This window comes from Nesoenas mayeri (genome assembly GCF_963082525.1).
Source record: "Nesoenas mayeri genome assembly, chromosome: 10".
NCBI classification, from domain to species: Eukaryota; Metazoa; Chordata; class Aves; order Columbiformes; family Columbidae; genus Nesoenas; species Nesoenas mayeri.
The window spans coordinates 21,925,299-21,940,495 of record NC_137560.1 but is presented as its reverse complement, the minus strand read 5'-3'; the positions used below and the strand labels follow the sequence as shown (position 1 = coordinate 21,940,495).

Sequence of the window (15,197 nt, the reverse complement as noted above, 5' to 3'; positions counted from 1 at the left end):
AGCTCAAACAAAACCACAGATACCTTTGCTACGTGAGAATCGCAGACCATAGCCAAGAGATCACAGAATCACAGATAATAGATATCTGGTGTTGGAGGAAACAGAATGAGGGCTGGGGGGCTGAACTCTTAGATACCATAACTTTTGATGTTTTTAACAGCACGTGGTGCTAATTTACAATAAGATCAAATACAAAGGGTGCTAAAGGCCTTGAGGACTGAAGATGTCCATCTCCAGAGCACATGAGGCTCTGGTAACAATCCTTTGTTGTCCTGAGATGCAGCACTGCCATCTGATATAGGAAATACTTCGCCAGTGGATGCTCTGTCCCCTTTTTCACCGCATTTGACATCCCCTTTCTCAAAGTGTGCTTCGGGCTTAATTATTACACACATTAATTCAGCACCAGTGAGTGTGTTTTCCTGCAGCGTGTGTAAATTATAGCAGATAATGTAAAAATTAAATAACTGAGAGGGAACAATTACGAACCAGATGCAAATAGTAACGCATGTGGTGCTTAGTACAGAATAAGTCCCGTGTGAATTCATGGTATCAGGGTGCAGCACTGTGCATAGCTGGGCCTTGATTGTGTTGGCCACTTGGTGCTACCACAGCGTATCTACAGGAGAGATACATATATATCTCAGTATATATATATAGGGGTGAGCCGTGTATTTGCTATAAGGTTTCTGGAAGACATGAAGATACCGCCTAATGCCTATACCAGGACAGTAGAGTATCTCCTAGAATTCTCTTGTTCTTCTTTTTCTCCAACATGCATTTTGCACTCTTTATTTTATCTAGTACGACTCCTGATTTACATCAATATGAACAAGGGCAGAATCAGGCCTCCAGTTAAATAACTAATGCAGCTGTTTTGCTGAACCAGCTTCCTGGCTGGGAATGAATCCAGTCAGCTGTGGATAACAAACCCCAGTAATAGAGATTTCAAAGATTTCATACATTAATTTTTTTCTTCTTAATATTTGCAGAGCTACTTTTCTTACAAAATCTGTTAGGCAGATGTTAGGAAGTAATTACTGTGCATGAATCAGAAAGAAAACGCACGTCTTACGCTGAATATGTGTGAGTGAACTGGGTAAAGAAACAAAAGATAAATGAGGAAAGAAAAAAGAAGCTAAAATATATCTGTGCCAGAATTTGCCATGGAGTTATAAGGAAGAAACCACACAAGGAAATCTCTTCTCAGGAGCCAATTCCACCAGTAACCAATGTGGTGGACAGAATCGAGATGTTGCTACACACATTCTCATGCTCAAATATTCCAAAGTCTCCTTAGATCGCGATACACGTAGATGTAAATAGGACTGATCATATGAGTTAAAACTCCTGCCTCTGTGTACAGAATTATTGTAATTTTTATGTATATAAATACAGCCAATGGTCAAATGATGGTGGCAGCAGTAGTAACATCCAGATCGGCACAGAAAGCAATATCGGAGGGGAATTCTTCCCCTGAATGATGTGGTTATCCAGGCTCTGGGTTTGTCCAAGATACAATATTCCCTATACTGGCAAATCTAGTTACTCTTTAACAACGGAAAAAGTTAATGTTCCAGTTCACAGTGCTCTGAGGGACAGATTTCCACACGAGATGGGAGTTAGTGATGGTATAACTGGGTAAACAAAATCAGGAGCATTAAGAATGGATTCTGCCTTTTGCTTGCCTCCAGTATTAAGCCCTACTTTGGTGATTTCCCCCTGTAAGATACAGATTTTATCCTTCCTTTCTGAAGTGCCTTGAAATCCAGGTTGAAAGTACTAAATGAGAGTTAAATAAAATATCCTAGTAAGTAATAATAAAAATACTATGTGTCTTTTATGGCATTTTCCATCACTAGCAGTTAATACGCTGCATAGACCAGGTCGGTATAATTACCTTTACACCACAGTGTGGCTGGACTGACTGAGGCCAGGTAAGGAAATAATCCATCTTCACCAGGAGAACTCCCTTAAGATGCTATTTAGGCCCATAAAGCAGACCTGCAGATTGTGCTGATCCTCACACATAAAATCAACTTAGTTCAAAAAATAAATTACACATCAGTAACTACGGCCCTTTAAAATTACATCTCAGTGTTTATGAACCTATAAACACTATAAAAAGAAATATTACAAAAGAAGCCTTTAAAATTACAAACCAGCCAGGATGTTTAATATTTCAAGTCTAAATTACGATATAAAACCTCATTTGGGGGAATGCTGTGAAAGCATCGGGGTTGGGTGCATTTTAGAACAGCATTTGTCATAAAGAAAAGAGCTTGAACATTTGGGTTGCCAAGGCAGAAACAAGCACCACAGACAGATTTTACCCTTATGGGGATTCATCAAGGTTGTGCAGTGCAGCTGTTGTCTTAGTAAAAGAAAGTATCGGCCCCTGGCTGGAAGAAACAGAAACATAATTATGTTATGATGAGCTGGAAAACATGCAAAGAAAAATTGGAATGCGAAGCATGATAAATGATGCTCTGTCAATTGCAAAGCAGCAAGAAAACCAGGCGGCAAAATAATAACTCTTGTGCAGTCAATGCTTCCAGTTCGGCTACCAAAATAAAGCAGCGCTCTCCCCACGGCAGAATGGCTTGCTCTTTTGGCTGTATTGTTTAGCCCTGATACAACGATGCTGGGTTGGTAAAGCATATTATGCAGTCACCCTTAGTAATAGAAATGAGAAAAGGAATGGTCACGGACTTCTCAAAATCAAGTCCATAATTCCATCCGGAGAAAATTTATAATGTCTTATCCCGATTTTTATGCATATGAAAATTCACAGCTCAGAACCTTTTCCTTTCAGGCACCTTTTAATTACATTTTCTGCCATAAAAACCCTTCTACCGAGGTGACCAACACTTTATCAGTGGCAATGTGGCCACATGCAGTCATGTCGCAGTAACGTGGGAAATGCCATCCCATAACAGACCCGTTAATCTGTCTGTCCTCGCGGTGACAAGGACAGGATTTCCCTTTGAGTGCCGCAGCAATGTGCTTGTCCCGGCCGTAAACCACTGGTGTTTATCCTCATGATGGGAGTCAATCCCGAGGGCAAATTGGACTAATTATAGACCATCCCAGGAAACTTTTATTTAGAAACCAATACTGGGCCACAGAGATAAAAAGGGATAAATGTTTAAAGAAAAGAGAGCGTTGCTAGAATAACTCCATCAACTTCCCCCTCTACAGACAAAACTTTAGGGCAGAATTTCCACCTTTCATTCCGAATTTCCTACCTTTGGAGGATACCTTTGATATATTCCCATACTAAGAATGCCGCACAATCTGGTGTTAATATTCTTGCGGGTTTTTTATTGTTTAATATAAATATAATACAAAACATGTATCGCTTCTGTAATTAAAACCATCCAGCTCTCAAATTAGCATCTCTGTAGGATGGGTCATCTTCTACATATCAGTTTAAAGGACTGAAACCTATATTCATAGCCTGTATTTTTAAGTGTGTATTTTTGGTCCTGCCAGATAAGAAGCACAGGGAAGATACTAATCACTTCACCCATATTATCTAATGTTCACAGTCACAGCTTTGGAAGCGACTTCTAATGACAGCACGATTTGCAGAATTTTTATTACCTACCAAAAAAAAAGGACTATTTTTACCACCGATTACATTTACATGGTAAAAATACTTTATTACTTGACTGCAGTTTGAATTTAGGGGTACTAAACCACTTGTAGTTTAATCTAATAATTCTATTCCCACTGCTAAAAGAAAGTGAAATTACTGATGGGCAGCAAATGAGCGGAAACCTGCAAAAAATATCAGCGATATTCAGATATCCCTGTGCTAACGCTTCAACGTTTCTCCGCTTCACTTGGTACTAATTTGTGAAGAGGTACATGAGACTTGCAGACAACGCCAAATGAGTTATAATTGCTCCCGATATTGCTAAGCTTAACCTGACTGATAAAAGATTGTCCCTTAACATTTTCTTCCTCAATTTGGTTTGCCTGACACCAAGTTTATTTTGCGGTTGCATGGCATTAATATAGATATTTTGCCTGAAAATAAAGCAGTTTATCCCAGCCCCCACTCCTGTCTCATCCCTGGTATGTGTCTCATTCAGGAATATCAGGCAAGCAAAGGCACATTACACAAATAAGTGCAGCTGAATGCCTGGACTCTGGCTAGGGATAAATGAAAGAAAAATGGGCTAAGAGAAGGGCAAATCCAGAATAATGACTGTAAACTGACGGCTTTAGTGACACTAGCTTCCTTGCTTTTCACGGGGTTTTAATTCTTCCCCTCACGCTTCAGCTCCTGTCGCCTCCCACGTGTCCTCTTGCCTGCGCTGTCGCTCCCTCCAGCTGCTCCCCGGCTACTGGAACTTCCAGCATTTTTCTGTTGGAGCAGATTCTTCCACAACCACATCATTCTTAGATATTTTATTACTGCGTCGCTCTCCTCCATCGTGTTTTTCCCTCCTTCTTCTCAGTTCTCTTTGTGGTCCCGGTGAGCAGAAACCCAAATGGTTTAGCACCCACACCCCATCAAATCCACTTCTCAAACAAAGATGCTCCTTTGCAATTTAAGAGCAAGGTATCATCAACCCAAGCAGAGCTCATACATTCTATTTACCTCTGCGTGCCAACAGGATACAATCTGTTAAATATTCATTTCGTGAATGAATGCCCAAAGAAAATCCAAACTGCCCTTGTTCCATCGCCAGAGTTCCACACCAGCCGGCCACAGCATCTCACAGCATCCTGCTCTCTCCCTTCTCTCTCCACAGCCTGTTCCCTCTCTCCCTCTGCTGTGATAACAAGTTTTCATCATATGTATTTTCTGCCATTCCAGCAAATGATTCTTTTCCTAAAATTTGCCTTCTTTGCGGGCGTAATCCTTTTCTCTGTACTCCTGTGGGTACCTTGGGAGTCAATGGAGATGCTTAAACTAAGCAGGGCTCAGGCTTTAATAAACCAAATACCTTTCCCTACAAGGCTTAAGCAATTACTCAGCGTAAAGATTCACCAAGTGTATTTCTGTTGTTTATTAAGAAGCTGATTTAAGCTCAAACTGTATTTCCAAAACGCATTTCACTCCACCGAGACAAGAGAAGATGTTACAGCCTCATCAATTCTGCATTTCTCACACATCCCTTTGATTTCTCTCAGGGAGCCAGGGTGCAATAATTGCTCAGCGAAACCCATGTACGTTATCTGGATATCAGCTGGGTGAATTCTTCAGACCCAATCCAGTTTTCTCAGGTGGCTTTTCATTCATGGCTTAAACTCCATAAAAGAATCAGGTAACTCGTCAGCAGTTGGTTCTCATTCATCTCTGCACCGTTACCAAAAGGTGGAGGAGGGTGTGCTATCCATGAGAAGAAATGTCCTCACATTCTGGGAAGCAGTGGAGAAGGGGTGGAGGGGTCTGACCCTCCGCTCCTGTGCCATGGTGACAATCTGGGCAGAGGGGGCAGGTTGGACCACGGTCCTGCTGCCTCCAATATGAGCCCCACGGAAGTTAACGGCATATCAAGGGAATCATCTATCCAGCCTGACCAGGGCACGCTCTCGTGTCCCAACAAAGGTCATTTTCTTCAAGATGCTATTTTTATCCTGAATTTTAGAGCGAGATTTTATTTTTCCTTGTCTCCCCCACCTCTCGGTGGCCCTGGGAACTGGGATATTCCCAGCAGCACAGCGGGAGAGGAGCCTGTTCCTGGCATCAGGTTTCACGGATGGCTGCAGGGAAGCAGCAAAGTGTCCCTGGCAGATACACTGCGTGAGCAGGGGAAGAGGCTTCTTTCCTTCTCTCTTTTCTTCTTAATCCAGTTATTATCTGATCTGTATTCTTCAAATAAACACACACACCCTTGCTTCTCCCTGCTTGGGAGCTGGCCTCTGATAGCTCTTTAATTCACCCATCCATGTTTAGACAGTAGCTAGCCTAGCAAATTGAACCCCTCCAAGTACAGCTCCCAGGGCTCTGATTAAGACCCCATTCGACCTAAATCTGCTCATTATAAACAATCATAAGTGTTGTTTTGGTAGCGGTTACAGCAGTATGTAATTTTGCTTTTGCTGTTTGTAACTAAAACCCCCTCTAGGCCATTTAATATACATGATACAGAAAGAGGAAAGAGTCTGCTTTTGATTTCCATTTTATTGTTATATGGGTCATCTCCGAGGTTTTGCATTTAATATTATTGTTAGCATACATTTACTTCCTTTTTTTCAGCCTTCATTCCCAGGTTTGGACTCAGGGAGCACATTGCCAAGCTTTAAAAAGTACTGCTAATAGCTGCCTATTCTTAAAAAGGCCTGAGACCCCTAAGTATATGTAGGCATGTAATAATTCAAGTTTATAATATTATCCTGATGAAACATTAAAGGCCCAAATCTGCACCCTTAATGTAAACACTTTAAAAGTTCTCAATAAATGCCAAGCACTTACCAGTGTTAAATGACAGAACTCGGTATGTGAATGCCTCAAGGCTGGGAAGCTATTTTTAACTTTGGGGAACCTTGCTGTGACAATTTTTATAAGCAAGTATCATATACCATCAAACAGATCTTGAATTACGCAGTTGCAACATACGCATTGCATGTAATCCGTGGTGATGAGGTGCAGTATTAGATTGCATATGTATAAATTATATAGTGTACTTATAAATTGCCTTTACCATGAGCCAGGGAGCAAAGCAAGGGGCTCAGGTGTTCCTCTGAACTACTATCCGCCAAGATTCAATCTTCCTGCCACAGCTTCAAAGTGTGAAGAGCCGCATATCTAAATGCAAAGGGTGAAGTTCGGATTGGAGACTACAAAGAGCGGCTCAGCCCGGGGGGGCAGCACGGCTTCGTTCTCTGAATCCGGCGTTACAAAACCCTCCCCACGCTCCCAGCGTGTCACTTGTGGCCACCCCAGCCCGCTGCCCGCCCGCTCCTATGGCCAGAGCCCGGGACTCCGCGTGGGGCGGCCGGGCTGCGGGCACCGCGGGGAGGCGGCGGCAGGCGCAGCCGGTGAGAGCCCCCCCGGGGCCGGGCAGCCCCGCACCGCCGCGGGGAGGGGGCGGCGGTTCCCACTCCCACCCCCCTTTGCCAGGTGGCTCCGCGGGGTCCCTCCGCTCCCCGCCCCGCCCGCCGCTCCACCCTCGCCCGGCGTCCAGCCCAGCCCAGCCGGGGGGGGCAGCAGCAGCCACCGCGTCCCGGGCGCGGCATCGTCCGCCCACCCCCCCGCGGCTTCCGCCGGGAGCAGCCGGTGCGGTGAAGCCGCTGGGGCGGTGGAGCCGCTCGGCTTCGGCTCCGGCTCCGCCGGGGAGAACGGGGCGGCTGCCCGGTGCGCACCGAGAGGATGCGTGTGCGGGGCTGGAGACCTGGGATCGCGCCGGCGCTTGGATCCTCCCTCCTCCTCCTCCTCCTCCTGCCCTCCCTCCCGCTCGCCGCCTGGCAGCGCGGGGCTGGGGAAGTTGCGCTTCCAGGCGAAATGGCTTCGCAGCGGGGATCGCTTTGAGAAAAAAGGGTCTCCCCCCTCCCTCGCCTCCCCTGCCCGTCGCCGTGGCCTCCGAACAGTAAGTGGCAGGAAGGAAGTAAAAGTTGCAAACAACCTGCAGCGGCAGGAACTTTGTGAGCTGCTCCAGCTGCATGTGTTCAAGGTGCCTTTGATGTGTGTGCAGCGAGCTTCTGGAAAGTGGACTGAAGCTTTCCCACTCGTCGGCCCTCCCTCTCCCCCACCCTTCCCAACCTCCCCTCCCACCACCGCCACTTCAGCCCACACACGCAATTTTTTTTTTTGAGAAGGGGAAAAAAAACCAAAAGTGTTAAATGAACAAGAAGTGGTGAATTACCCAAGCGACTTTTCCTCAAAGAGCCAGCGAGCCGGGAAGAGGAGCTGCGGCGAACCCGCCCGGAGCACCGGAGCTGCCCGGGGGGACCCGCCGGGCACCCAGCGGGGACCGCGGGGGCTGCGCGGTTGGCGGAGTGTGAATGCGTCTCTGCAGCGAGATGCAAAAAGCCCTGTCTGCTTGCATTTGACTTGCGATGCTGGCTCCTCACTAGAATGCAAACCCTTGCACAGGATGAAAACAGGTTTGTTGCAAAATTCTCCTGGAAATGTTTCATTCCCCAACCGCCGCCACCTTCCTGTCTGAGATGTCAGAGGAGATCTTCATGATGACACGGTGGCAGATGCCTCTGCTGCGTACCCTCCGCTGTTCTGGGGAGATGTTAAGGCAGAGATAAATCTTTAATGCAGCTGTCTTTTCGTGTCTGTAGCGGTTGCTGCACAATCTGCACTTGATTGCAGCTAAAATATTCTTTTTAGGATCCGTTTCACAAAATGATGCAAAATAAACACAGATGGGAGAAACGGGGGAGAGAAAGATGCAATGAAGTAGTGATGGTGGATTGATGATCTTCCCTCTTTTCCCTCTTCCCAATGCCCTCCCCCAAAATGTGCCTTTTCTGAACACAAAATGCTACATTTCTGTTTGAAAGCAGTAAAGATTTTGGGGGCTCTTTGGCCGGGGTTTTGGAGGGGGACTTCCATCAGCGGTGCTTGTCTGCCTGACCTTCTTAATGTCTGTGGCTACCAAGCCCATCAGCCTGTCTTTTGCCTTCACCTGTTCTAAAGTATGTCTTGTTTCTTCCAACACCTTGCAGGTCATTCTTCCAGAATGCCAGAGGAAAGTTCGCCCAAGCGGAGTCCTCAAAACATCCCGTACAAGGACCTGCCCCACATCATCAATGCTGACGGGCAGCATCTCTTCTGCAGGTATTGGAAGCCAGCAGCAACTCCCAGGTGAGCACTTTCAAGCAAACATCCTTTTTTACTATCCGTACATAAGCCTCTATTTGTGTAATTATTATTTATAGCTTGACTGGCGTTACGGAGCTGTGTGCATGGAGCTTTGCAGAGCCGCTGAGAGAAATTGCTCTTATCTGAGAGAGCTCCTACTGTAAATGTATTCTCCAAACCTTCACGCACTCAAGTCAGCCTTACAGATGGGAAACGTGGAGTTACTGTCATTTTGTGCACAGCTGGCTCGCCGAGCGGCACCGGCAGGTGGCTGGTGCCCATCAGCAATAACCAGCTATCTGCAGACTAACAGCACCGGCAGCCAGGGAGGGGTGGGCTGCAGGCTGGGGAGTGTTTGCTCTTCGTAATTTCCTCGGTGTCAACAACTTAAACGCCAGCATCTGACTTCAGGTTGAACAGCAGGAGCTGAAATCTCAGGGCAACGGGCAGAATTTGCTCCGACTGCGTTGCTTTTGGACTGCCGTTGGCATTTTTTGAAGTATTTATAGTTAGTAAATGACTTAGCGAGCTCTTTCACTTGCAGCTGTGACTCCAAAACTGACCTCAGTAATAAACGCAGATGAGGAACCAGATAGAAAATTTTCTCTTAATTTTTTTTCATCATTTAAATAATCCCTTTACTGTGATAGCTTTCTACGCTGATGGCGTGCTGTTTACGATCTGCTATAAAAAGCTATCTCTGTTCCTCCCATAGTTATGATCTTTCTTCCTCCTCCCATGCTGGGTTGGCATGCACTTATGCTCCCACTAGTAATATTGGTAGCTACTTCATAAAAATCTGGATATTGTTTTGTTGTTTTCTTTTTCTGCAAGCCAACAGGAAAAGCGGTGTTTATTTTATACAGCTAGAACACAGTCGCAGGAAAAAGTTGTTCAAGCTGTAGTAGGGAGTTAAACTATTTCCTTGACCACCCAACAAGTTAGACATCATCCAGCTGTGTGGAGAGGTGGATACGGGTCCAAGTGAGCTGGCCCTGGGTTTTACACTGGCCTAAGGGACAAGGGGGGTGACATGGAGGTGGGTGAGCACCTGAGGACACTGTCCCTGGGTGGGAGGACTGGGCAGTGACCCCACTGTAGCTCCATTGCAGCGCTTGGGCTGTGGGACGTGGCTCTTGGTTGAACATCTCCTGGTCCACAGAGCATTTTGAAGTTAGTTCTACTCACCACCCTTCAGAACAAGGAGAAAAGTTTTTGGCACTGATGCTTTGCATAGTCTTTGCGCCAACCTGAAGATTTCCTCTACGGAAAAAAAAGCTATCAAAACAAGCTTCTACTGTGAAACCAGGCTGTCGTGTATTATAATGCTAATTAATCATTAACTGCCCACAACGTTCTTCACCCAGTTGTGGAATTGCTTTCTTTTTTCATGTTTAATTTCTCAGCAAATTAGTAGCGAGTAGCTGGGTCTTTGATCAAGAAATGAAAGGATGATAAAGAACTGAGAGTTAAAACTTGGTGTCTAAGTCCTCTGGGTAGTTAATTTTTTTAGGGCTCTGTGTACCAAGCAGTTAATTGAGAGCGAGCCTGCCCTAGTTTTGTGACAACAAAAGTGGATGGGATCAGTGTTGCTCATTTACAAGTGGTTCCTAAGTGTGTGTGTGTGTTTGCATTTGCGCGTTTGTGTATAAGGAGGGGGCGTACTGTTTATTATTAGCTCTTTTTGCATTGTTATGTGTGAGAGATGGTGACTGAATAACAAGTTAGTGCTTGGATCCTACAGTCAAGAACACTCTTGAGAGCTTTGATAGGCAAACCAAAAATACATTATTTTTGCCCCTCTCACTTTTCATAAGTAGCTCAGCTTTTTCTGCTTCATATGTAGAAGCTCAGCAACTTTCATCTAATTTTAAATGTTCAGCAAAAGTGATCTATATATATATATACGTATGTATAGGGAGAGAAAGAGACACCTCAGGGGACTTTTACAGGCCTGTTACAATTTATTCTGTTCCAAATACTAAAGGCAATTCTTTCAGTCTTCTCACTCAATTGTTGATTCAGTCTGAAATCTTAACGCTAATGAATGACACTATAACCGTCAAACGGTGGGATCTTTCATTGATCCATTATGCAGCTAATCCCAGCTAGGGCTACAGAAATACCTTTTCACCGCACATGCCCAAAGGTTATCATTGACTTGGCTCCTGTTAGTATAGAACTTATCATCTTTGATCCACCCTGCGCCCCAGGGAAGGGGGAAAAATGGAATATCTGCCAAAGGAAAAATTAAGAAGTGGCCTTAGCCTGGGGTTGAAGAGGAAACAATGGCCAGGCAGCCTCTGAGAGTGGGGCCGACCAACAGACATCGCCTCCCAGAGCCGGTGTTTCTCTTTTATCTCCTCAAACAGCCCCGTGGAGGTGGATAAAAGCCGTGGCGGACTAATGTGCAGCAGCATACTTAAAAAAAAATAGGTATTTCAGGAAGATGGGGACATTTTTTAAGGCTCTCTTGTTTCGTGCTCACAAATATGCCGGCTCTGATCCCGTGCGGTGTTGATCTGCCTGGTCAGCCCATACTGGTGCACATATGGAAGCTTTGTTAGAAGTGCCACCGAGGCCAAGGTTGTGGTGCGAGTGAAAGGCACCTATTGTGAGTTCCTCAGCGGGGTCCGCTTTGTTTCCGAGGGGGATTGAGGTGATTACTGCACAGGGAGCTGACACACAAAGGCACTCGGATGTCATCATGATTAGATGGGGTGGATAGAGTAGGTAGTAATGGGACTAAGGAAGGAGGGTGAGTGTTTTCCACTTGTTTTTCGGGTGGGAAGTCGCTCCCGATGGCAGAGATGGGGACTGCGCGTCTTCTCTATCTGCTGGCAGCAACGCAGGTGCCACTTCCCTGGCCGGCAGCCCCGCGAGCTGCCCAACTTGTTGAGCCAGTTTCATCTTAAAATGTAATTAAGCGGTCTTGTTGAATGCAGCAGGGAGGGAAAAGCAGCATGTTCTGGTGTTGTTTTCGTGTACTGTGTGAACAGCAAAGGATTTGTGGAGCACAGTGAGGGCAAAGCTTAAGATCTGGGCAAGGCAGCACATTTTCAAGACCATGGAATGTTGTCTGGAGGAACTAAGTCACTGGTGCCAAACCAGATTGATCTTGTGCCTATAGCTTGTCCCAGCAGCTGAGGAAATACTACTTAATGGGAACGCAGTCTTTGTGTAAACAAAAACAAGCTCCATGCAAGGTTACAGCCTCTGCCACCACCCTGAGCCGTCTGAGTCAAAGTATGAGGTAATGGGAGGTGAGGAATTAAGAAACCATGCTCTGTTCCCAGCTCTTGGACAAAGCTGCTAAGAATAGAGGTGGGATGAGGAAGGGGAAGGAAAGTTGGGAGGAGAAGTCAAGACATTTCCTTTGAGGCCCCTAAGGGGCCTGGAGAAGTTGAGAGATGACCTTCTTTTCCTCCCTGTTCTGCATCCCTGGAGCCTTTTCTGGATGCTTCATCTGTTCCTGTCACTGCCTAGATAAGCACAAACAGTTTGTTCTGGGTCACTTTCAGCCCCTCTGCTTGACCTCAAATAAACCCTGTGAGATTTATGCACCCAGCGTAGTGTTTTCCAAGGTGTTGGTAGCCTGTAGCCACCCTTGACTTCAAGTAGAGAAAGTGATGCTCAACTCTCCCCTGTAGATCAGACACTTCAGGTTGGACACCTGAAGGTTCAAGGATGCTTTTGGAAATGTGGCTTCCAGACATCCTTGTATCTCAGCTTTCTCATCAGTCAACCAAATCGTTATCTGGCGTGTTGGCATGATGCTTGGGTGCCTGTCCATGATACGGTCTCTAGGTGTACTTAGATGATTGCCAGCACCTGAGGTGGTTGCTCTGTTGGAGGAGGTTACCTGAAGCTGAGACACGTGTGGGTCACCGACATGCTCCTAGTCCATTATTGATGTTCACTGAAATGGGTTGGCTCAACTTCAGACACCGTGACTATGGTTTGAGTGAACAGAGTTGCAATTGTCCGAGTAAGCAGTGGTGTGGTAGGAGTTCTTTCAGTTCTACACCTGACAAGTGTAATTAAAAACACAAAATTAAACAAACAAAAAGCACCCGCTTTTCTATTTACTTTTGAAATTTATTTTACTCTTTGAAAAATGCTTGTCATTCATTCTGACTCGTTAGCAGTGAAAGGCCAAGCCAATAAGGGGAAAATACATTTCTCTCTTCCCCAAGGGCTTTGCAGAAGTGCCTGTGGTGCAGAAATACAAACTGCCTTTCTATTTGAACTGGCGCTTAAACTGTGAATATTGCTTGCTGATTTTGGCACCTCATTACCAGCATTTCCATGGCATTGCCAGAAGAACAGCACAGCTCCCAGCATGAGCAGATGACAAAGTTGAATTTGACTTTCAGGCCCTTCCAAAATGAATAAAGAAATAAATAAGCCAAAGTGAAGTCAAAGCAAAGGGAATCAAGCCACTAATTATAATGTCTTTAATTATACTGTGCGGTGTTAGTCTCTAGAAATACTTACAGGATTTTCTAATTTGGTGACACTCTGGAAGAACACTTTTGTTTGTGCTAATGAGGTCAACTTCAAACTAAGGCACAAGGGCCAGATTTGTAGGGTGCAAAGTGACTTATGTCAGCACCGTTTGTGGTGGGATGGATCCAGCTCCCTCTGTGTCTGATCACATTGTACGCGGTGCGCAGGAGAAATAACAATTATCATTGTTGAATCAACATTCCAGGCTTTACTTGTTCTATTGCTGTTGCCTGAGTTTCTAAAGCTTCCCTTCTCTTCATCAGGCATGGATGGGTTCCTTTAATGCCAATATTCTCTTTGCTGCATGTCTTACTCCTTGTGGATGGGGGCGTCCTTCTATAATTTCTTATCTGTTTCCAGGGGGTGGGCAAAGAAGCAAACCAGCTTCATATAAGAGGGATTCTGACAGCCAGGGGAGCAACTTTAGTTCTTGCTGTAGACGTTTAAAACAGGCTTTTTTACTGGGTTTTTTTTTCAGTCCCCCCAGGAATATTCAACAGAAGCAAATCTGCCCTTTTTTTGTTTCCACAGAACCCAAGGAAAAGGGCAAATTACAAAGGGAATAACAATTGTAATTAAACGATCTCTTTTGCTCATTGCACTGTTAGGATCAGCTTCTGTGCACAAGTGTGCAACCTTGTGACGTGGGTGTGTGGGAAGATGACTTTATGAGTTCTATGTTATGAATCTCAAAGCAGTAAAATTTCAGCCTGGTCCTGAGACAACAGCAAAGGAACCAAAATCAGTGCTGGTTCTCTGGGAACCTTTGAAAATGGTGCTGCCCAACATGGTGAATATCAGAGCTAGGAGTAGATATAGGAGAAAAAGAGAAAAATGGTCTTGAGATTGTGTTGAAAACCTCAGTTTCTGCTGGTGATTCTGCCAGAGGGCTAAGCAAACCTTGCTTCTCTCATGCAAATAGTTCATTTCCTTGTAATGGGATTACAGGTGTGCTGATCGGTTCTGGCTTTGTACCAGACCCTGCCGATCCCCTCACTGGTCACTCACCCTGCCTGGCCCTCCAGGTCTCTTAATCCTGAGCAGACCCAGCACTGGTTCTCCTCTGGGAATCTGGTGCAGAGTTTTTCTTCAGCTCATCAGCACTCTAAACCAGTCGCTTGTTGACAGGGATGCAATAGTTGAAGCAGACAAACTCATCAACCTTATCCATGTTCCAGGTGCGAGAGCACTTTGCTTCATGAGCACCAGAAATGTCTAGCTTTAGACAAAAGAATAAAACCAGCTGCACACAGTTCCGTGCCTCAATTTCTTCATCACTCTTGGACATCCCTTGGGAACACACAGCAGCTCTTTTGGTCACCGTGAATAGATCTACAATGAGAGTTGGCTGGTAGAGTTGGACTGGCTGGTGTTTTTTCTAGATGCCTCTTGCAGAAGACCTGGCCTGTGTTTCCTTGCGAGTTCCCTTCAAGCTGCTGTGGCTTTGTGCTTTTCAGAGCCAGGGTGAACATCTGAGCTCTTTGTTCTTCTAGGGAAATCACATTGTTCCAAGAGCTGTCCCTGCAGACACATTTGGCTGAGCTGCCTTCCCTGGGTTCAGGCATGCCATTGTCCTAAGGTGCTTCCACTTGAATGGAAGCCATCAGTGTTTAACAACCTTCTATTGTGTCTTGGTCAAGAGATGTGACATAAGCCTAATAGCAAATGGCTGATTCTCCAAAGTGTCCAAGGAGATAGTATTGCAACCTGCCTCTGAGATCCCTTGGGATATGCTTAGGAAGCCCTTACCTCATCCCACCCCAGTTCTGTCCTTAATGATACCCACACATCCCTGCCCTGACTCTACCAGTACATTTGAACCCTATACTAGTACGGCTTATTGTCCTATAAGAAGGAAATCATGGAATGATAGAATGTCCCGAGTTGGAACGGACCCACAAGGATCCAACTCCAG

The 15,197-nt window shown here is 45.5% G+C and overlaps 1 protein-coding gene across 1 annotated transcript in view; it reads left to right on the top strand.

Moving 5' to 3' along the window:
* Positions 1-8,031: 8,031 nt before the first annotated feature.
* Positions 8,032-15,197, top strand: part of MGLL (monoglyceride lipase) — a gene marked incomplete at its 3' end in the record, with an annotated part of 53,864 nt that continues 46,698 nt past the window's right edge. The window contains exons 1-2 of the mRNA XM_080350189.1: positions 8,032-8,064; positions 8,638-8,776. Of these exons, the coding sequence (XP_080206315.1) occupies positions 8,055-8,064; positions 8,638-8,776 (149 nt within the window). The 5' untranslated portion in view covers positions 8,032-8,054. The remainder of the gene's footprint in view (positions 8,065-8,637; positions 8,777-15,197) is intronic.